The sequence below is a fragment of the Pyrgilauda ruficollis genome, unplaced genomic scaffold, assembly GCF_017590135.1.
Source record: "Pyrgilauda ruficollis isolate IOZ18807 unplaced genomic scaffold, ASM1759013v1 scaffold19, whole genome shotgun sequence".
NCBI lineage: Eukaryota > Metazoa > Chordata > Aves > Passeriformes > Passeridae > Pyrgilauda > Pyrgilauda ruficollis.
Genome location: NW_024518095.1, coordinates 5,782,313 through 5,805,902, shown reverse-complemented (window position 1 = coordinate 5,805,902; position 23,590 = coordinate 5,782,313). Strand labels below are relative to the sequence as shown.

Sequence of the window (23,590 nt, the reverse complement as noted above, 5' to 3'; positions counted from 1 at the left end):
TCCGGTGGCCCCGCCCGCTCCGAACGGCTCCGCCCGGCCCGGGCGGCGGGGAGGGCCGGGGACGGCCGGGGGCCGGCGCTCCGTGTGGGAGTGTGTGTGCTTGTGGGAGTGTGTGCGCCCACACCTCCTGCCCGACAGCGGGGACGGCCGGGGACGGCGCTCCGTGTGGGAGTGTGTGTGCTTGTGGGAGTGTGTGCGCCCACACCTCCTGCCCGACAGCCCGGCGCGCAGAAACGCACCTCGGCTCCAAGCCACGAGAGCCTCTCCACAACGGGACTGGGCAGTTCCACAAACACGCCACTGTAGGTACGGATGTACAGCACGAAGCACGTTCTTTGCCAGGTGTCAGAGACATCGACTCGAAAGGACCAAAGTCCTCTCCTAACTGCACTACGTGTCCTCTGCGCTCCGTCTTGTTAAAGGAAAGGCAGCTAAACGTGTGTTTGCACATGTAAATGGGGGTAGAACAGGCTTTCAAAATAACTACAAAATCTCAAACGGGGTGGTTTCAACATATGATCATCTTTCCTCTGGTTCAGGATTTCATCAGCATTTTAGCAACTCCATGTACAGGAGAACAGCACAAGGTTGCCTTCTCTTCTGAAGGGCTGCAAGTAACCCCTCACTTTTGCTTTTCGGTTTTCCTGTCCTCCAAGTGTGTGCTTTCTTCTCTCCTACTTTCCCCATACACCTTCTGGTAGTCTCACTTTCCTTCCCCCTGTATCCATGCACATTTTACTGCTAAGTAATGCTTTCAGTCTTTGTGGCATGGTAGCAAATAAATTAGGGAGGTTCATACAATCACCAAATTTATACTTTAGATACATTTTAGATTAGAATGAACAAACATTTTCTCTTTTTCAAGCACTTTTATTAGGAAAAAAATATGAAAAAGGTCGTGTAACAAATAACATCTCTAAAGTTGGTCATACTTTTTCAAGTTTAAATTGAAATCTGAAGGTTGGGGTTTTTCACCCCACAAAGAGAACACTTTGTCCAAGTAATGATTCTTTTGGGGTCTTTTGTTTGTTTTGTTAATAATCAGAATGTCCATGCTCAGAAGTTTTTGAAAGTATCTGCATGAAAACTTATGACTGAATTTCATATCCCAAAGGATCAAGATCCTGGTCCAGAAGTATCAGAGAAGATTCCCTCAGCTTCTGTAGCAGCTTTCGGAGTTCTTCTTTTGAAAACACCTGAGAATAAATAATAAAAAAAAAAACACCATAAAGTTATATTTATTTGCAATGAATAGCACTGATACAAAAAAAGTGGTGGTTAATGAAGTTACTATTTGATTATTGATTGCTATTTAAGATAGTGTGATCATCAGGCATTTCAGAAGGACATTAAAACACCGAAGGTTAGAAGCAGCATCCAAAACCTGAACATAGGCTCAAGATAGCTCTGTCTCATTTTGGGGGTGCTTTTCAGGCTTTTGGAGGCAAAGATGATCATGGCTAAACCAAACACTCTAAAGCAAAACCTGCTTATGTAGTGATTGAAATGTAATGGAAATAAAGAACTCAATTACAATTCTACAGCTAAACTTAGAATCACAGAATCATTTACGCTGGTAAAGACCATTAAGATCATGAAGTTAAAATTCAATAGCCCCCATCCAAAAACTATTAACTGCACTACTCAGATCTGATTGTCAGAACACCGGTCATTATCCTCAATATTTCAACACTGGTCATTATCCTCAATATTTCAAAGTTAACTCTTTGATTCCTTAAGTCATAACACAAGGAAACCTTTTACTACTGCAGTGAATGGGAAGCGATCAAGAAACTTATGATGTTAAGGAACATATGGTGTCTTCCTCTCTATATAGAAGCTTTTTCCACACCAACCCACAGAGCTTTCAGTGTAAGGCAGGCTGTTGCAGCCCTGCCTAGCTCACCGTGTAGAGCTTGTGGCGCTCCGAGGCGACCATGTCAGCGAGGCGCAGGCACTCCTGGTGCTGCCCCGTGCTGTGCAGCACCGTGTGCAGCAGAAAGCACATCATTGGCAGGCACAGCTTCCGCAGCAGGATCATCTGGTGTGCTCGCTCAGGGTCCTCCTCGGCGTCCTACAGAGCAAAAGAACACGTTAGCATCGTGGAAATCTACCTGGAACAGGCAACGCAGCATCACCACGCCATTAGTTACTGTGAGAGGCAGAAAACTGGCCTAAGCAGCCTGGAGTGGACTGTCAGATGTGATCTGCATGGTAACTAAGGGAGCAGGCTAGAAATGCTCACAGCAAGGCCAGAGCCAACTGAACAGGAACACATGAAACTAAATGTTACAAAGGTACAACTACATGTGGTCTGTGCTTTGTGGTCTGCGTCATGACATAAAAATTCATTTACCTCTCTGACGTCAACCATCCATCCTCCATCAACAAACAGCAACACGTTGTACATTTTCTCCTTAACATCAGCTGTAAGAGCATCCAAGAGACCTTTCCAAATGCCATAATCCATCTGGCAAAGAAACAAAAAATAAACTACTGCAGAACAGGATAATCTCCAAGGCTATTTTAAAACAGACTGCAACAGGCAGTGCAGCCCCAATTCAAATTAGAATCTTCAGTCAGTGGCTAAAACTTAAAAGCCTGATGCTAACAGCTATTTCCATCCTTGCTTAATGCCCTGTCCAGAGAGTCAGACAGGCTGTTCAGAAACAAAGCCACTAGAGGAAGATAATTTTAAACAACCTCTTCTGCCATGCTTATAAAACAAATGTTTATGTTAACTAAATAGGGTATATTTTTACTGACCAGACCTGCAAAAAGAACTCCAGGCAAAACAAAACTGCAGCATCTTTTAGAAAACAAAAGGTGATAATACTTAATAGAATTAATAGCAAAATCAAGTGCTCACATTTATTAATAACACTGACAATGAACACATGGTAATATTTACTATTAGAATATTTTATGAAAATCTGAGTCACTAAAAAAACAGAATTTATTGTGCAGTTGCCTTATTATTCTGTTGTCTCATACTCTCTCAACATAAAAATAATTTATAATAGAGTCCTTAAATAATATGAAATAGCAGTCTTCTACTTTCTTTCATTGAACAAGACTGCCTTTAAAGTAAGAGCATAAAAGTTTACAGTAAATAAGGTGGACTTCCACCTACCTCATACTTCTTTTCTTTATGTTCATGGGCCACTTTTTCAGTGAAACTTGCTTGTGGTAACAAAGATGGCTTCTGTGGAGCTGAGTTCATGTGTTTAAACCATTCATTAAAGGTTTCATGGGCTTCCTGGATTGCATTGGAAACAGTGTTTGGTATTTTTGACTCATCTAATAACCAGAATGTCATTGCATGCACAGGTTTAATGACTCAAAGAATCAGAAGTTAAATCAAATAGACAAAGCTGAAGTTTCACTACCAAGGCAAAGCCACCAGTATTTCTTAACAATAACTTGGAATATTGCATATTTGAAACTCACCAAATACGCACGAATACATAAGTGTTCCCGGATAGCATTGTCATCTTCAGCTGGAAGTGGAGTATCCATGCCCTGTTCTTCCCACTGGTTATATATTTCTGCTATAGAGTCTTGGGGAATCTTCACAAACACATCTTTTGCAGCTTCATGTTTCTTGGATGCTATGAGAATGTGAACTGGGTATCAGAGCTTTGCAATTTCCATACCTTCTTAAGCTGGCAAACCCATGCTTTTTAATAGACTAGATCCAAAGTTATATCAAATGTGCTGCCAAGAGCCAATGAGAACAAAACCAACATTTAAAAATAAGTCTACAATATTTGTGAAGCTTAGTACCCAAGAACTTCCTCATGATTGCATTGCTTTGCTTAAGTGCTTCTGCCCTCTGTGCAGGATCGAATACGAGCCAGTCAATTACGTCTATTTTCAGCTGATCCGCCTGTAAAAACCAACAGAGATTCATCACCATTTCAAGCACACAGCTGATGCAACACATATTAGATCTGGTCAGGGAAATACACAAGTCTGGAAAGCATTATAAGATAGTAACAAAGATCGCTTTATTCAAAGTTTTGAAAACCTCTGCCATCTGGAATAATTAAAAAAATTAATTTCTAAGTGTTCCCAAGATATTCAAAGCATAATCTCTCAACATTTTTTAGGGATTATGATGCATTTTCCTCAAATTTTAATACAAATACACTGTATCAACATGTTTTATGGAGCTCTTGCTATAGTCCTCAGGGCCGCCATCAGCCTGCAACCACAGTTTTCCAACTCCTATTGGAAACTCTTTCCAACCTTTTTGCCTCAGGGAGCTTAAACTTTGTACTGAATAGCAAAAACATTACCACAAATTTGCAAATGATCAGTTGCTTTTTAGACAGTACTTTGAATAGAGCCTATTAACATTACCTTGCTGTTCCTAAAGCACTGAGTTGGGGCCAACCAATGCTCAACAGCAGTGACAAGGAAACTGTCAGCAAAAGCAGTGTCTGCTGTAGCTAGAAATGCCACTTCAGCATCTTAAAAGGTACATCTGAGATCCAAAGTACCAATCCTCATAAACTGCAGAGGCTGCAGCAATAGCCCACTCCAAGCTACAACACAGGGTGCTGCTGTCCTTTCAAGGGCCCTATCTTCACTTAAAGTTTGTATACAGGTAAGCACACACCCAAAGAGCAAGGAGAAGAGTTACAGATTTGTGCAATATCCTCTCTTGGTCACATGGAAAGTGCATCTCCCTCATAGGGTTTTTCAAGGCAATTTTCACCATTGTTGAAAGAAAAAGATGGCTCGTACATGGTCAGAGACTGTGTAGCTGGTGGCAAACTGGCCTATCTGCTGTGCAGAGCACTCACCTCTGTTGTGCCTGTGTCTAGCATGTGGTCGTGGTGGCTGAACTCCCCAGCATCTTTCTTGCGGATGTTTTCAACAACCGTTTTTGTTATGGTTGCAACATCCAGACCTGGGTTAAAAGAGAGCTGTGTAAGAACTATCATGAATTCAAACTTAACACATATTGAATTTCAGACTCCAGTTGTTGATCTTATTCCTTACTACTGGTAATTCTTATCAGTTGGTTCAAACACACATTGTCAGAATAAATTATAACCTTTTCTGCTACGTCATTTATTGCAGGTATTTTACAAGAATAAGATTTGATATAACAGAGAATATCAAATACAAGAATAAGACAACTAAGAAGTTTTTCAATCTATGCTGAAGACAGCATATAGAAATATCTGCTAAGATCACTGATTCCTACAATTCTGACAGCAAGACTATGATTTGACAGGAATGTACCGGGAAAAGCTCAGAATAGTTCTTTTACAGATGCTTAAGCAGGATGTGCTATTTTTGAAACCTTAGCTGAGTTTAAAAGAAAATGACTGAAAAATGACTGAAGTTAAGACACGAAATCTGCAGGAAATCTGCTTCTCTGTGTATTCTCAGTAGCACAGAGGCATTGTCAAGCAGTGGACAGTGTGCTGCTTCATTGTAATCCCCTTCTAGTTACATGTACAGGCCTTGAAGTATGTTTACAATTAATGCAAGCAACATACCATGGCTAAGAAAAAGCACTATAAATTGGACAAAAAATATAAGATACTCATAACCTTCCAAAATCCACAAAAAGGTATATATTTTTATAATTAGTTCTCTGAAATAATATGATCATATTGATCTTCAGAACATATATTTGAGACAGGCAGTTGACATTTAGTTCCTGGTGTGTTTGGACATAACCCAGAAACAGTGATATTTAGTTTAAACAATTCCAGGTTAATGAAAACACACCTATACACCTACTTGAAGAAGTGATCAGCAAATTAATTTTATTTATATGAAAAAAAATAGGGGAAGGAAAGAGTGTCGTATTCATAGCTAGGTTTTAGAGCAAAAACTAATGAAAGACAAAATAACCCAGGATATAAAATGATAAGTGGACCATCAGGGTCTCTTACCTGCTTCTTTTGCTAATTCAAGGCAGTGGTGGCGTTGATCACTCTCAGTAACATCTTCAAGAAATAAAGCGTACTGAGCCACAGCGAGCTCTGGGGGCAGGTGGCTGACATAAAATGCTATTAAATCTGTGTGCTTCTCAGACACCAACCGCTGCACAGTATGAACCAAACATACAGAATGAGAAGCAAATAGGTAAGAAGCAAATATACAGAAGATATCCACTAATATATAAATATATTTAACAGATATGTATACTATATTCCTTAGTGTAAACACCTAAGTGCTTACACTTAAGTAAAAACATGTACTGGGTACACCCAAAAATGTGCAACGAATTTCTAATTAATTTATTGTGATACAGGAAGATTCCACTCAGCATCTAAACAAGGATCAATAAAATTGTCTCTTATTTAAGAATTGCTGACAGAGAATTTGTGTATTAGGCAAGCTTCCATGTATCTCTTGAGAAAAGAGCATTAGCTGCATCATTGCTCTTACCATCCTGTAACCTTTAGTCTGCTTTTCTTCCTCTACATCTAAATCACATCAGAGAAAACAAATAATATTTCTGAAAGCTTACCTGAATGTAGGTCTTTAGGACTTCAACAGAAACTTCCTCCTTATTGCAAACAAATATAAATTCAATTTTAAATCAGATAATGTGGAAAATAAAATAAAAGCTACTTGACAGGCTATCACTATTAAAACAGCCCCAAGGTTATTTGCCTATTCCAGCTTCAGTAATCTACACAAACAGGCTCAACTGGAAGAACTGTTTCTCTTGGAGCATGATTAAAAAAGCATGTCTTCTTATTCAAAGGTTTAGTGTTCCAAGGATTTTCTTTTTCAGCAACTTAGTCTTTGGAATCTTACTTTTTACAGGATTTTTAAGTCTTTCTATTTTACCGTATTTTTTTAATTAATAAACAAAATGTCAGGTACACAGATGACTACTGCAGTGTACTACATGCCCTGTTTTATTATAGAAAATGATAATGTAACAGGGTATAAATATCACCTGACTCATCTGGAATAGCCTATACTAAACAAGCACTACAGTCTGAGCACCTGAAACTGCTTTAGACAAAACTCAAGTGTTTGTTGCTGTCAGGAATTATCATTTTAATTTTATATGTGTAAATTGAAGACCTTCATCTAAGCATATATCTATATGAGCTCTATACAATCAATATACAATAAACATCATAGAAGCTTGCACTTCTGCCTCTTCCCCGTGAAGTCTACTGAGGGTTGATTGAGTAATCACACAATACATTCATCTACTCTAAAACTGTAAAGGCAGAATCAATTGTTACAAATTCCCACAATGGAATTCATGTAGGAAATTACACGTTTTTTGTCCCCTCTGTCAAACATATGCTAATGGCTAATTCTACTGCACTTCAGCTTTAACACCTACTCTATAAAATTTTGAGTCTGGCTAAAAAATTAGTATGTATACATATACACACACACATTCCTCTTATTTAGCTACATGTTAACTGACTTAAAAAAGAAATTTCCACAAGGAATTCAAGCAATGTTTGGAAGTATGAATAGACAGTAACTGAGAGCTGTATTTAAATCATCTAATGAAAACACACATTTGTGTTTTCCCAAAACAGGTTACATCCAGAAACTTACTTGATACAATAACAGCTTCTAAATTTTAATACAGTAGAAAAGGAGAGCCCCAAATTACTGGTGATATTGTCAGAAATGAGTAATTACAGCTATGTGACCCCTCTGTGTATTTAGCATAAATAGGCCAAATAGGTAGTAGGCTATACTTACTTTACACTTGGAGATACTAAGAAAGTTTCAGCTGGCACTAATTACCTCAAGCAGAAGCATTTATGAGCCTACAGCAGCAATAGGTACCGTTCCAGCAACTGTCTGTAAGAACAGGTTATATTCAAGCTATCTTGGCTCCTATGAATAAGCCTAACACTGAAGTTTGACCCAGGACCTTCTCAACAAAGGGCTTCTGAGTAAAATCCACCATCCTCAGAACCCAATTTTTAAGCTCACCTAGAAGGGAGGAGGATGCTCTTTTCTCCTTTATGCCCCAACAAATACACTATTTAAGCATGCAGCTCCTCCTCAGCCTGGCAGTAATTTACCATCATTCTATGTTGTCCATGTACTTGCACAAAAGAATTTCTACTTCCAAGACTGGCTACTGCAAATTGCTATAACAGTAAATCAAGTACAAGTGAACTGACCTTAGTCTGCATACCCAAAGTGCGGAAAAACAGAATAAGATGTGTCATGAAACGAAGGAGGTGTCCTGGGAGCACACTTCTGTCCTTGGAAAGCCACCTGCTGACTTCATCCATCAAACCTATAACCACCAAGGAAATGTGTGCATTAGCCATACCAAGAAGAAAAAAACACCCATGAAATATTTCAAAGTTATGCATTTATTCAACAAATGCCATTTAGTCTCAGAAGTCCAATAAAACAGAACAGCAATGATTTCAGAAAGATGTAGCTGTTTGGCTTAAAAATGTACTGTATGTATTCCATCATGTCTCAGGAGAGGTTATAGCTACAATCTGGCATGTATCCTGACACTTTTACACGATTTCATTACTTCTTTCAAAACTACCTTGTAGGTCACACTGTCCCTACAGTTCTTGATTAGAGCATAGCTTTAATGCAGAGTTTGCCTACTATGCGCTCCTAAAAATCCATTCACACAGAAGTTTCTGGAAAGGTTTCTCAAAATAATGTAGTCAGTTGACTATAAAAAAAAATCACTTAAGAGAAATGCTTACCATCCACATCTCCAAGTATAATGAATTTCTGAATCACATGATAGTGTTCTTGATTCTCCTCTATAACCCTCTGGAGATAAAAAAAGGGAAATTCAAACTTTGAATAAATATTCTAGCATAATGTATGAAGAAAACAAACTTATAAATAAAGCAAAGGCTCCTCAGGGGAAAAAAGCTATCCTATTTCAAAGGGTATTGTTAATAAAGAGCAAGAGAAAAGGCACTTGCTGTCTCTGCATCAAATTACAAGAACACTGACAAACTAAAAGAAAGAACTGGAATATAGATCTGTGCAGTTAATACTTTCATGGAAGATATCCAACACCAAGGGCTTTTTGCTCTGAAGAGGAGAACAAACAATGATGTTACAGATAAGATTTACAAAAATTACAGAAGAAGCAACAATGTGTATAAATCCTTAAAGAAAAGGCCTGTGAAATTTACTTCAGGAAGAAATTCCACCCTCTCCCCAGAGGAATCAACGAATTAATGCATGAAATGCAATCCAAATCTAAATTTGCTTTATGGTGAGGATTGCACTATATTGCAAAGGCAAATACAGCTGGGTGCATCTGTTGCTGACTGCATGTCTTTGTCTTAGCAATATGATAAAAGCTATGTGCCCATTCCATCAAATAAAAGTAAACGTAGTTTCAATTTAATCACTGCAAAATTAACCTGTAAGTTATGCATCCCCATCTTACATGAACTGAGTATTTTGGGTGCTAAAAGTAACAAAGAATCACAGTCTAAGCAAATATGCTTTTAAATTTTAAAAGGACTGTTCTGAAATATGCACACAAATCTCCCATGAAGAAAATGGAATGTAATCGATTTTGAACATTTTACAGAAGCGTTGAATAGTTGATTTGTCTGTTTGCTTTGTATGTCTGACAACATTTGACAGCCATCTATTTCTTTAGCACACCCAGCTAGTTTGGCAGATACAGGGCAGGGCAAAACCTGTATCACTTTCACTGTCAGGAGGTAGTAGCATGAAGAAAAATCTATTTGAATTTGGAAATCACACATTTTTGGGGATAGAAAATATGAAATAAATTAGTCATTGTGCATATTTGAGCATTTTACTAAAGAGTGCAGTAAAAAGTAGAACCCAGTGAATAATTAAAAATGGTAAGCAGTGAGGAGAAACATGACAATTATTACGTACCCTTTTGTCTGTTGCCTGAAGTTCTTCAAAAACTTTTTCTGATGTCCAGCTTCAAAGCAAGAGAGAAAAGACAAAAAAAATTACCTTGAATATTCCACAGATTGATTACAGGATGCTTTGTTGAGTGTAGCAGCAGCATAATTTTACTTGAAACTTACTTTGTTTCTAAATAATCTCTAGGGAGCTCTTCCATCTCCTCTGCAGTTACTACGGAGGTTCGTATTTCCTGCTCGACTAGAGTGTCCACCATGACCCTGAAATATGCCCAAACAGTATCTTCCCAGGTATCACAAACTGGAAGAAGCTACATATGAAAAAAACAGAGCAAAAATTATCAAGAGATGGAGAAACACCAGAACCCAAACAGAGCAACTATAATTTACGATCAGATTTTCAGGCACCAAAGCAGTAAAGTAACCACCTTAAACAGCAGCCCTTCCTTGACTGAAAAGTCTATCATCTATTTAATTAAGACATGTCAGTACTACAAAGAGCATGTCTACTAAAGCAGCAATGTTTGCTATCGTTCTGTTTACTAGATCTTTACAAGTACAGAATCCAGGAACTACATTATTTCTGATGATATCATTGTCACATATGAGAAAGGAAATGCACAGCTACCAAACACTGTTTAACTAGGGGGCTTGGCATACCTGTTTGAGATTTCCACTCAGGGCTGCATAGATTGCTCTTTCATATCTATTAAACTGCTCCTAAAATAAACAGTAAAAACACACAAACTTTAAATTACAAAGCATTTAAGTTTTCTAGCCACTTTACATTTTATTAGAGATTAATCCATTGCAAAATGTTCCATCTAACGGATTCCAAGTAAAGTTGGAAAATCACAGGATACACAAGGAGCCAAAATAAGAATAGCAAGCGACACTCCCTTCACTAGAATCCCCTTGTAACTTAACTGAAAAATTTATATTGACCTGGAAAGAAAGCAATGTTTTTTCTCTTTCCCATTCAATTAAGTCAAGATGAAAGTCAGTGTCAGTGGTTTTACTTTCTACCAGGAAAAAAAGGCAGACGTTTCCTGAAAAAGTGGTGCCGATTATGTAGATTTCTCACAATGCATAAATATGATATTTCAGAAATCCTCTTAGAAGCATTAATTGCAAATCCTCTAAGCAGCAAACACAAAGTGGGTGTGTTAACTTAAAATCCCATTTCAGAGTTCAGAAAAGTTCAAATTTATGCATTAATAGAATAAATAGCAGCATTGTCTTACCTCTTCAGCCATGCGCCAACAACTTATTTTCCAAATGCACCTGTATGGATTGCCTTCAACAGGCTCCAGCTCTTTTCCTACATGCAAAGAATAATTAAAAAAAAAAAAAAAACAAACAAAAAACCCCCCAAAAAACAAACAAACAAAAAAAATCAACCCCCCCCAAAAAGAAAGAAAGAAACAAACCAAAAAACCCCCACCAAAACAAAAAAAAAAGCAAATCACCAAAAGAAGATGGGAAAAGGAAAAAGAGAGAAAATGTTATTAAGAAAAGATAATCCAGTAACGTCTAAAAAACGAAAAAGTATATTTTCATTTCATAGCCCAATTTCAATCCCTTTAGAACTCTTCCTAAAGCATTTTGATGTTTTTGACTGGACTGCAAGGTGGCTTTTCTGGCTAGTTTAGTGAATTTGCATCTGTAAGTTACAGTAATTTAAAAACTTGGCTGCTATCTAGCTTTCAAAAAAATAATACTTTTGGCTGTAACATAGCTACTGTGTTTACTTTTGAAAAAAAGCAAAGTTAAGGGGGAAAAAAAAGAATTTTTATATCTTAATCAAAGCTTCTTTAAAATGTCACTGCTTCAGTGCTGCTATTCTGCATGCATCTGCATGGACATTTATACCTGCATACTAACAGCTTAGGCAGGCAGACTCAAAAAAGAGCTAGGACAGTGGTGTGGCATGTAGATAAAAGCAACAGTTTACCAGGATTTGAAAAGAAGGAAAGCATTAAGCTTTCTACACCCAGCTATAAACAACACTTAGATTCATTCTTGAATTCCTTGCTACAACCTGCAATATACTGAACACAGAGAGAAGCAAGGTACTGTGTTATAATGGGGAACCATGGCAAGGAACCACGGAGAAAGGTACTTTACAATTTTCAAATATTTTAAAAGCATCTCTTTCTCCTGCATTTACATTTGCTGAACTCTAATCCTACTACACCTTTCTGAAGCTGGCTATATAGTCCAATTTGAGTCTGTAAGCCACAACATGTGTGCTAGGTGGCATAAGCCAGATGTTAAGATAATACAGACCCATGTTATTATATGGAGGTGGAGAAGATCTGTACAGAACTCTAATGTGTGCTAGGTGGCATAGCCAGATGTTAAGAAAATACAGACCTATGTTATATGGAGGTGGAGAAGATCTGTACAGAACTCTGAGACATTTACTTCCTAGTGATTACATCTGACTTTAAAAAAGAAAGTGGCTTTAACATGTGCAGATGGATACAGTTAACTCACTTCCAACTAAAATAATTTCATGCTAGTTTTTACATGTTCAACAGACATGGTAAAATATTCCAGATATCAAAAAAGGCTCATCAGGTGAAAATAAAGAGCTATTTCTATTTGCCACAAAGAGATACTATGAGATGTTAGTATTTTTATATCTGTCTCAAATGCACTTTGGAGCAGATACCTCCATTTATGTTAGGATCATGATACAATTTCCAGCCTTCCAAAGTTGCAGCTCTCCAGGCCTGACCACATCGTTTGCATAAGCGCTGTGCCTGAAAAATAATGCATTTTCTCAGCAACACACTTCAAGGTAGGAAAACCTCCAGCTTCTCCTTTAAAAATGAGAATATCATTAAAACAGTTAATTTGTGTAGAGATTCTACTACATGAAAAATAAGCACAGAGGATCTTAAACTCAAAACAACTGAAAGATTTCAAAGTAAATGTCATGGTTTTTCCACTTTCAGTCAGTATTTACAGCAATGTAAGAAATGTGCTACAGCCTCATCTTTGTTAGCTAAACAGCTGTTATGCATCATTCTGGTAAGTCTAGTGTAAAGCACAGCACTTTTGCTTAGATGTTAAATCGTTGCCTTCATGCAGTGATCTAATTTCCCAGTTCACTTAGTCTTCCCAATCCCAACTGCAAATCTCTACTCACACTGCCCTGCAGCAGTATGCTCGTGTTCCCATACCATCAGAAAATGAATATATGTGCACCATATGGGAACAGAATATAAGCAAGTACCCATAGCCCTCAGTTAAGGTCTTTGACATGAATCTCAAATTCCCTTTCCTCCCCATTACTCAAATGTCATTATGTATACACACCTGATAATCCATTGATGATTAGAGACACAATTAGGAAGCTCTTTAAAGCATTCTGTGTGTTTGCCTGGCAGTATTTAGTATTGAAACACAACAGTGAAAAAATATGGTCAAACAACCCAAACACCCAAAACTAAAAACATTTTTTCTGTAACACCTATTCTATACCCAAAATTACTTAACTAGAAGCAAGTTAGATTAAAATGCTAATTTGACAGTCAGTATTGACAACAAATTGAAAAGTGAATCACTACAAGCCAAATTTAAACAGACATTTTAGTACACAGCTTATTTGCTTTAACAGTAAGATGCTTATGTTTACTTAATTACAACTTACACTACCTCATCTGTCATTCCTGCTCTGATGAGAGTGAAGAGATACTTCAACAACCTTGCATCATCTTCTTGGTCCAAATCATCAAGTGGCAGCTTCTGTCGAATAGGAGCATCTGGATCCTGCAAGGAAAAAAAGTCATCACTCAATCTACACAACTGATGTCATCACATCTACACAACAGATGCCATCACATCTACACATATATGTCTCCTCCATTAATGTCCTGCCCTGTTTTATAATTTGGAGTCACTTTTTCATGTTGGCACAAAAATCTGTACAACCCATGTAATATTGAGCATGGTACTTCTGTTTTGACTCTGATTTCTTTTATTCACTGTTCCTATCAGAAAGAGTCAATGCAATTAATTTATTCCACTGCCTTGTTATTTGCCCCAAATTTCTTATCTTCCAGCTCTTCTCACCTTCAAACATCCTTTGCCCTTCTGTCTATCTGCCTACCAGACTGTTTCTCCTCCTTCAGCTTCTATCTGAGGTTTTTCACAACAGCTGCATTTGCTTCTATGTAATCCAAAGAGATTTTCTAAAGCAAATCAATACCTCAGATCACTCCCCAATGGAATTAATCTTCTATGGTTGCTTTGCTGTCACTGAGGCAGCTCATCACCTTGTTCTAATGGACAGCCCCCCTTTCTTTCCCTGAATTCTCTCCTATTAGCTTTTATATAGAGCTCTCAAAGTACTGCACTAGACTCGGTTTCATTGTACTGGTTACTGCATAAAGACAGCATTCTCTTATCTGCAAGGGCTCCCCAAAGAGTTTTATAAACTTTTCGGGTTAGGAACATGAGTTTGTTTTAGTCATAACAAAGCCATTACTTCACCAAATAGATCACAAGTACTTTGAGGGTGGGGGGGCGGGGGTGGGAGTATGGAAGTGATTGCTGAAAACAAATGCAAGTCCACAGTGATTCCGAAAATAATTTTTGAGGTGCTCTGCCTCACAATTTCTGTAGCAATTTTTAGATACTACAACTACTTTTAGAAAGCACAACTATCTAAGAATTGGTGGTAATCTGTGAAGACAGCATATTTCTCTAGCCCATTTAGAAGCCAAGCCTTATTTTTACATAACACTTACCAACTCTGTTACCAGAGGACGAGAACTCCCCATGTATGTACTTGACTGTCGCTGCTTCAGGGTGTGTAGTGTGTTATCCCTGAAAGCAGTCAAATGTTTTACAGAAAAATGGCTTTTTAGCAAGCATCTTTTAGTAAGACAAATATTGAATGACATACTTTGTTACATAGAGTATCTTTACAGAACAGACACTTGGTTTGGCTGATTTATCAATGGACTCTGCTAGTGTTGTGAAAACATTTCACAAGTACAATATTAAAATTAATGCACATATACTTGATTTCTTTCAAAAGCATCCCTTATTTCAATCATTCACGTATTCAACTATTAACTGACTTCTGGATAAGATTTTCCCATTATAATTACTATAAAGTCAGTATAGGACAGAAATTTAACTCAGGATAAACACATAATTCTGAAAGCCTGTATTCAGCAGCCATTAAAAGCAAGTTTACTCCAGGCATCCAGCATGGAAGGTAGTCTTTGGCCTATTCTGCCACCAGTGATAATAAAGGTGATAAAATGGCTTCTGGTGAAAGGTCAGTGACACAAAATGATAAGAACTTAGGCAAAAACTAAACCCAGACAAAGATTAAATTACAATGGTTTGATGGTTTTTCCTTTTATCTTTGCCTCCCCAAAGGCACTAACTGAATTGTGAGATTTACTACAGTGGATGGGTAAGACGACTCAATTTTACATGTAAGAACTCAAAGAAAAGAAGTGAATGAAATGAACACCCTAAAAAGACCACTTCTTTTCAAGAGTGATTCTGTGACTGTGAATTTTATGCTTGATGGGAAAATGCATATAATCAAAGAAAGTCTGAACTCACCAATATACTGTTTTTGCATAAAACTCAATATTATCGGAAAAGTCCCCAATTTCATCCTTAGCAATGCTCTCTAGCCAATCCACCACCAGCTGGAATAAAATGAAATTGCATTTTTAAAACAAACATGTAACAAATAATACTTTTACTACCTTCCTCTCATCTCTGGATCCACTGTTATCTAAGCAGCAACCAAAAGGCTGACAGATCCAGAAGACTATTCCACTTGCATTTTAAGTATGCAATATGAAGGTGGTTGGCACTTCATCTCTGTTTCTCAGTGGATACTGCAGTTTAATACAGTGCTACTTAACAGCTTATCAGTCACCATCAACAGTAACAGATGCTGCAAATGGGAACAGCTCTCAGCCTTTCATCTTCTGCAGAACAGCCTGAAAAATCTCTCTCATCTTCAGCAACTAAGGAGCATCATTTTCATGCATACAATTAATAGACACTTGAGTGAATGTTAAAAAAAAGTATTAGAAACAACCCCCAAAAGTGCACAGAGCATTAGTATTATGAACATTTAATCTATTTTTATTCCCATATTAAAAACTTTCCATCATACCTGACTTTGTCGAACAAGTGAATCTTTCTGAAACAAGTTGTCTACAGTAGTTTTCTCACTAGCAGTTAAAGCCTATTTAAGAAAAAGCTGATTGTTACTTCATGGAAAATAAAATTTCCACAGAACCAGAAACATCAGTTCGAACACAAACTAATTCAGAAATCTGCTACAAGTTCAGTATGCTGTGTTTCCTCTCCCTCTGTTTAAAAAAATAAACACCTTATACACTGTTTTATTTGATCATTTACATCCAGTTACACTAAAAACCATAAAAAATGAGATTAGAATATAATTCACAAATATGTGACCACAGAAAGATTCCACACATTAACTGATTCCTTGACTGCCTGCATATTATCTTAAATCCCATTTGCTACCTTAAATTAAAAGAAAAAATAACTTTTCAACATCATACACATGTTCAACATGAAAAAGTGTGAGAGACAAAAAAATACCAACCCCAGAGCCCTGATCCTTCTATTGGATCTCCTGCATTAATTTAGCTTTCATTAGACTTGCAATAAAAAGAGAACAGAAGATGTGTTTTCCTAAAAAACACAGGTAGGAGGGAACTGGGTATTTTTTTTGGCACAACAGCGTTTCATACTGACAATTTAGCAGTGGGAATTGTAGAGGAAGCTATTTTATGACTGAGAAGAAAGATCTGCAATCATAAATTTTACAAAGGCAGAGTCACTTTACTTATTGTTTTGTTTTCCTAAGCATATTCTGGCAGCAATGGCTGGAAGCACTGTATTGACACAGACAAGATGACTACAGCTCTAACAGGAATGCTAGAAAATTTGGATTTCTCTTCAGGTAAATCAGAATCAGGACTGCAAAGGCTAGACAGCTTGAGACCACATGTTCTTCTTTTAAGCAAAGCAAAATTATCTCTGACCTATGGGAATGTCACAGCTACTGATGCAGGTTTTAAAAATAAATAAATAGTTATTTCTAGTGAATTTAGGGTTGCCTTGTGCAGAGCTAGGAGTAGGACTCAATGATCCTTGTGCATCCTTTCCAACTCAGGATATTTAAGGAAACAAAAAAAAGAACAGCGTGCAGTAATTTTTACACTAGCAATCTCTCTTTAGAACTGAATATTTATATTTACTTTTCACAATAGATGAAATAATTTAATAATTGTCTTGATAAAAATCAGTCTCATTTTTCACTTTTGAATTTGGAGTGACTGCCACTTTGAGATTCTAAAAGTAAAATACAAGCATTTAGCCTATATTTTGCTTATTTAGCTTCTTCTATCACTTAAAAAAATGCCAGGAGTCCATGCTTACAGTGATATCAAATGCAGTTTCATCTTCCAGTGCAGACTGTATTCTGTCTCTAGAAATAAAAATGCAAAACACTAAAGATTACAAGAAAAGCTGAGAAAATTTAGCAAAATGCCTACATATAAATGTTTCAAAAACTTTACAAAAATGTTCTTAAAAATGCTAAAAGTTGCAAAGGTAATAAGAACACTCCTATTTACAACTTTCATTTTTGTAACAGATAATGAATAGACATATATCTGAACCTACTTCTATAAACAGCTTTTAAACTTAATAGCAACTTAATAAACAGCTAAGCTTAATTGCTTGACTCCATATTTGTAAACACCTAAAAAATATGTCCAAGAAAGTCATCCCAGTACAAAAATGTAGCAGTGTGCTTTTCAAAGGAATTACCTATAAAGTGAGGACAGCAGTCTCCACGTTACCATCTCCTGCTTGAGAAGCCACAAGACACTGGCAGTTTTGGAAAACTTCTGCTGTCCAGGAGTTGCCCGATAAACTATTTTCCCTAATATATTCACCTGGGAGCAATAAATTTATACAGAGTTAATATTGTCCATTTTTTGGTATTTTTTTCTAAGCCACTACAGCAATCTTTTTATTATCCTGAATGTTTCCAACAAATGGGTTTGATTATCATCTCTTCAAATGATGATTTTATTTATAAAACAATACGATGATTCCATTTATTTACATGTGAGAGAAATAAGTACATTTTAATCCATCTTATTAATAAAAACATTTATACATCTGCTAATGTTCATTGCCACTTGATGCTTTCAGTTGAACAGCAACCAGATGACAATTTTAGTATTCAGCAAACTACACCATGGGTATTCCTGTGCCAAAGCAGTTTTTGAGGAAAGTGAGATGCTACCCAATGCTAGTGTTCAACAACTCATAAGCAGGAAGATTTAAATCATGTATGTTAAGCACTGTGACTTCACAGCAATGCTGCTTGGGGAAGGGAATGTAAAATAAAGTAAATAAAAAACCAAGTAACTACTTACCTGACTGTTACATATATTTTCATACTCATCCACAAGATCAAAAATGGTAGTTGATGTGTGCTTCAGAAAGGAATGCAGAAAGTCTGAGTACATGCTCATAGTAGCTAGGACAGATATAAGAAGAAACAGTCATATTAGTGAGGCACAACTTGGTAAAAAAGCTCCCACTGGACTATGAAAACATCATTCTGATGACAAGGCATGTCGTTTTTGCAAATTTAAATGAGTACAATGATGATATAAACTATCTCTGAACAATATGAACATAGGATATGACCTATTTCTGAACGAAGTCAGAAGTATTTATCAGCTACGACAGTAAGATCTACAGAAGCTATGGGCTATGTCAGTTATAAAACTTTTGCTGTAAACACGCCACCTGCAAGAATTTCAACAGCAAAGTCATTTGTGTATCTCCACAAAACGAATCCAGTTTGCTTCCCACATCACTAGAGCACCACATTTGTTCCATCAGAACAGTTTCCATAGAAAGCACAAACTCCCAAAACTCCAATAAACTGGAACAGAGTAATTTTCAGAACTTTTAAAAATAGATTGTTTTTGACTAAGAAATACCGGCAAAATAATACAGAAAATTTAAAAAAAGGACACATATATTTACACCCCACAAATCAGAACTGGGATGAATTATTAATAAAACTTCAGATTGTCTCACCAGCTTCCCCAGGATCATCCTCACGCAACAAGACAGCACTCATAGTGACATCTTCTGTCATATTGGACATGTCTGCATTTACAAACATCCCTCTCTGCTGAGGTGAGAGTGCCATTGTCCAGCTACTTTCATCCAACTGAAAGCACAACAAGAACATAATGAAAATAAATTTTTACCTTCTATATGAATGTTATATAAACACTAATAATGAAATAACTGCCTTTAGATAACGTGCAACTATGCCTTAAAAAGTTACCAGTGTGTCCTGGTTTACGGCAAATTTAGTCACCCCAGGACACAGTGAGAGCTCTGTATACACACTGATCAACTAGGCCCCAGAAGCTGATAAATTTATGAAGAAACAAATGGCCTGTATCAAATCACAAAAACAACTAAAAAGGAGAATAACAGAGAAAGAATAACGGAGAAAAACACCTTAACTTCTTTTGAGTTATTTTAAAAATAAATGGAGATAAGATACTTCAGAGCTCCCTACTGATAACTTTTCCAATCAGTGTTTTTCCAAAGACATTGCAATAGGAGATAATCAATGTCATCTAGAAAGTCATCAGAAAAGTTTGTTCTTTGAAGTTTAAACTTCAACACTCTAGTGAATCCTAACACTGGAGAATGCTAAAATAAGAAAAATCCCGAAGTTTTAACTTGCTAACATAAAACAATTATCTTTGAAGAATTTGTAAACAAGCACAGTCAGAATTTTTGTAGTCACAAACCAATGAGGACTAGATTAACACACATGGTGTATTTGGAAAGTCCTTGTGAACCTCTATTATTCCTCACTGCATCATCTCAAAGAACAACACAGCAGTAATTAACACCAGCAGTAAACAGCAACAGCAGTACTAGCAAGCTTGTACCACTTAGAGTTTGTCTTTGGAGAAAACAACACAGAAACACTGAACTTGGAGTCTCTTATGTTTCACAGGGACAAAAGAGAAAAAGATGCTCTAACCATCTTACCATTGACAGATTGCCAAAAAGTCCTGAAGTTGGCAGAATGAGAGGAGATTTCCCTCCTGTTCCCAGGATGGCAGACATATCTGATGGCTTCATGGAGCTGCGAGGAAATGTAGTACCTGAAAGAGAAAGAGGCTTTTCTGAAAAGAAAAAGTATTTAAAGCTACTCTGCTCGACCCAGAAATTCCAAAAGAATTTTTTAACAGGGACTGAAGTACTTATAAAGTGCAGAAGCCTGAAAGTAAACTGTATATATGCACCAAATAGGCAACATATCTTCAGTTACTAGAGCTCATTGTAAACACACACGAGCATAAAGAGCAGTACATCTCCACTCATTCTTTCTTGAAAATTGATTCTCCAAATCCTTAAAGCAAAAAGCAGCCCAAAGGTGTGTCAACTAGAAAAGACTGCTCAGGACTTTGTCCAGCTTTATAGATCTCCAAGGACAGAGACTCCATAGACTATCTGGGCAACCAGTTCTAGCATTCAACTACCATTAGAGTAAAAAAAGGGGTCTTTTTTAATGTTTAAACAGAATTCCTTGTATATGCTGTTGTGCCTATTGCCTCTTGACTTTTCAGGACACCAAGAAAAAATTGGCTCTTTTTTTACTCCTTCCCATCAAACATTTATATAAATTTACAAGATCCCCCAACCTCTTTCCCAGGATAAACAATCCCAGCTCTTCACCTACCTATGTCTCAGCTCTCAGTCTCTCCTCATATGTCAGATAGTTAACCCACTAACCAACTTTGTGGGTCTTCACTGGATTACAGCACATCCATGTCATTCTTATGGATTGCTATTAATTATTAAGTACAAGCACATAAAACCTTTAACTAAATAGTAAGCAAACAAGCAAGCAGTCTTACCTGGCTGGTGAAGTAATGAATTAGGAGTTCGGGGCAGAAACTGGCTTTTGGGTGTCATGTTTCCAATAGTGTCATCCAGGGATGTAAGAACTGATTAATAAACTAGTTAAGAAACACTCTTCTCAACACACTTTTGGATTTATTCTAAATGAATGTGACTACTTGGAAAGGAAAAATATTTGGTTGTAACTCAAATGTTATGAAAATTACACATCTTGTCTTTCAGAGTAAAACAGGAAGTTTCATAAAATGCTTCATCAGAACCTTAAAAGCTGGAGGGTTAAAAGGGACACCACAAAATGAAGTTCACAATATGAACACAACAGGTCTGGGACTCCTCACAGCAGCTCAGGTCAAAAGAGAATCCTTCTGCCCCATGAGGAGCTGCTTCATGCTACATCAACCACAACAAGAAAATGTGAGGCTGAATGCAATTTCTAGATTGCTCCCTCTCTCAGTTCCAGGTGCTCTGTTGCTCTACTTTTCTTCTTCCCACCAGTAACCAGGTTCAGTGCTCTAGGTATGATTTACTAAGAAGTAATTGTATAAAGGTTTCAGTAGCTTGTGCTATTAGCATTCAGAAACATCTTGATTCTTAGGCACAATATAATCAGGGAAAATATCTCACTAGCTTTATTTTAGATGCAAAACCCAAAAGAACAACCATATGTCCTGGATTCCTTTGCTATCACAACCGTGAAAATACCACTACCTTAGCTGTCAAACTACATGGTGGGGAGGGTAAAAAAGCAGGGGGAGGAAATTTCTATGGAAATTTAAATCTATGTATGTGCACTACTCTTGCTATGACAGTGGATGGAAAACTAAGATCACCATAATACTCTGATACTACAATACCTGCAAATAAGCGTAAACCCATAAAGTCAAGATATAATGAAGGAAACTTATTCTTCTTTTCCAAAAGCTCAGAAATGTAGTCAGCTACATCTCACATAGCGCTCTGGGTGGACAACCACCTGAGGTCATACACCCAGGAAAATCAAAGCAGTTTTAAAAATATACACACCTGGTGAGCACAGCAGTTAAAGACAAAAATTCTTTAGGAAAAGGATACTAGAAACTCTCTTCTGAGAGCCTTGCTTCCGTCCAGGTCTGACCATGTCAGGATCGTGGGGGGATGACATGTCTTCAAAACCATTTCTATGAAACAGCAACGCAGAAAGCAAGCAAGTGAATTCAGGCAGGACATCCAAGATCCTACTGTCACGCCACAGCAACTCCACAACCAAGAAACTGAAAGCGTTAAGTCATCTCCAATCTTACTACTTATGTACAGCTTCCTCTGCAGAAATCTAGCACTGCTAATTAGCTCAGGGATAAACCCAGCTTTGTTCCTACTACACCATAACTAACATTTTACTGTTAAAAAGAACGAAAGAACAGAAGGCTAGTAAAAGATGCAACAGCAGGAAATTCCAATTTTGAACTGAAAAATTAAGTCGAAAGAACGGCACGATTTCACGACACGATTTTTTCCTGCGGATAAGGCGTTCAGCACGGACCGGGACAGCTCACTCGTCCTGCCCAAGGGAAACACCCACGCTGTTACCGGAGCACAGGAGCCGCTCCCGGTGGAGCACGACCACGCCTCAGCAGGCCTGGCAAAGCCCGGCCCCGCGACCCCCGGGCAGCTCACGGTTCTGGGTTAATCCAAAGATATCCTCAAGAAGCAACAGCCAGACTTAAAGCTCCCGGCTGACAAAACCCCTCCGGTACGCTCAGGAGCCGCCGCGGGCCCGCTGCGTTTCGCAGCCCGCACTGTGCGCGCCCGCTCCCCGCCGCCGGGGCGCGTCTCACGGCCGGCGCGGCCCCGGGCCGGGGCTGCCGCCGCCGCCGCCCCTCACCTGTCCATGGCAGCTGCCCCGGCACGGCTCGGCCCGGGCTCAGCCTTCCCGCCGCCGCCAGCGCCGGCCCTCGGCCCGGAAGGACACGGGCGCCTTCCGCCCGCGCTGCCCATGCGCCCCGCCCGCCCCGCGCCGGCAGGCCCGGGGGAACGAGCGGGAACGGCGGGGGCGGCCGCAGGGTGCTGTCCGCTGTCAGCCCGCGTTGAGGGTCACAGCTTAAAAAAAACCCCCGTAGTGTAGAAGTGCCAGGTGCTATTGCGGTTATCTCGGCGCTCAGAAAAGGGCTAATGAGGCGCGCCAAGTGTTTCCTGCATTCGGCTGGAGCAGCCGCCGTCCCGGCCTGTGCAGCGACGAGTTCTTCAGCCAGCCGCAAACGCGCGTCCGCTTCTTTCTCGTTTCTGCCAGTGTAACTCGGTCTGCTGGCACCAACGTTACAGGGTAAAGCAAGCACCACACAGGATCGCTCAACCCTTCAAGGCTGGACAAACTTGACAGAATTAGGAAATTACTTCTCCCTTTCCTTCCCTAGTTGAACTCAGCCTACTTTTTACCCACAGAATAACATTGTTACTACCTTCTAAGCACAAACAACTGTGCAACTGACCGTGGTTCGTTTAGTTGCACTCTAGGACAAGGAAAAGTCTCCAAACTGAATCTTTTCATGTAGACAGGAAAGTTCTGAAAAACACTTGCAAGTACTTGGGTATTTTTAGGGCTACAGCTGCAATGGGGTACTTCAAGCAAATCAGACAGAAGGATACACCTGACAACAGCTGCAAAAGGCAGCAGAAGTGCGAGACATGGGCTGAAGTCCTCCAGCTGCCTTGAGATACTGATAAAATACCACGATGCCCAAGCACAG

At 38.4% G+C, this 23,590-nt stretch overlaps 1 protein-coding gene across 1 annotated transcript; it reads right to left on the bottom strand.

Annotated features, from left to right (window-relative positions):
- Positions 1 to 854: 854 nt before the first annotated feature.
- On the bottom strand, positions 855 to 22,841 carry NUP107 (nucleoporin 107). Its single transcript, XM_041465694.1, has 28 exons — positions 22,729 to 22,841; positions 21,939 to 22,024; positions 20,864 to 20,953; positions 19,992 to 20,107; positions 19,011 to 19,146; positions 18,335 to 18,438; positions 17,718 to 17,845; positions 17,325 to 17,373; positions 16,027 to 16,098; positions 15,459 to 15,547; positions 14,624 to 14,702; positions 13,530 to 13,643; positions 12,541 to 12,631; positions 11,108 to 11,184; positions 10,524 to 10,583; positions 10,029 to 10,174; positions 9,871 to 9,919; positions 8,700 to 8,769; positions 8,145 to 8,263; positions 6,500 to 6,538; positions 5,919 to 6,069; positions 4,812 to 4,918; positions 3,787 to 3,889; positions 3,451 to 3,611; positions 3,134 to 3,259; positions 2,357 to 2,470; positions 1,907 to 2,074; positions 855 to 1,196 (listed from the first exon to the last, which is right to left on the bottom strand). The coding sequence occupies exons 1-28, from the start codon at positions 22,839 to 22,841 to the stop codon at positions 1,089 to 1,091; spliced, it is 2,865 nt and encodes a 954-aa protein (XP_041321628.1). The 3' UTR covers positions 855 to 1,088.
- Positions 22,842 to 23,590: the final 749 nt, after the last annotated feature.

Coding starts and splice junctions, on each gene's coding strand:
- NUP107 (XM_041465694.1), bottom strand. CDS start 22,841: ATGGGCAGCGCGGGCGGAAGGCGCCCGTGTCCTTCCGGGCCGAGGGCC. Junction 16,099..17,324: donor AAACTGCATTTGATATCACT/GTAAGCATGGAC, acceptor TTTCTTAAATAG/GCTTTAACTGCTAGTGAGAA. Junction 10,584..11,107: donor GTTGGCGCATGGCTGAAGAG/GTAAGACAATGC, acceptor TGTTTATTTTAG/GAGCAGTTTAATAGATATGA.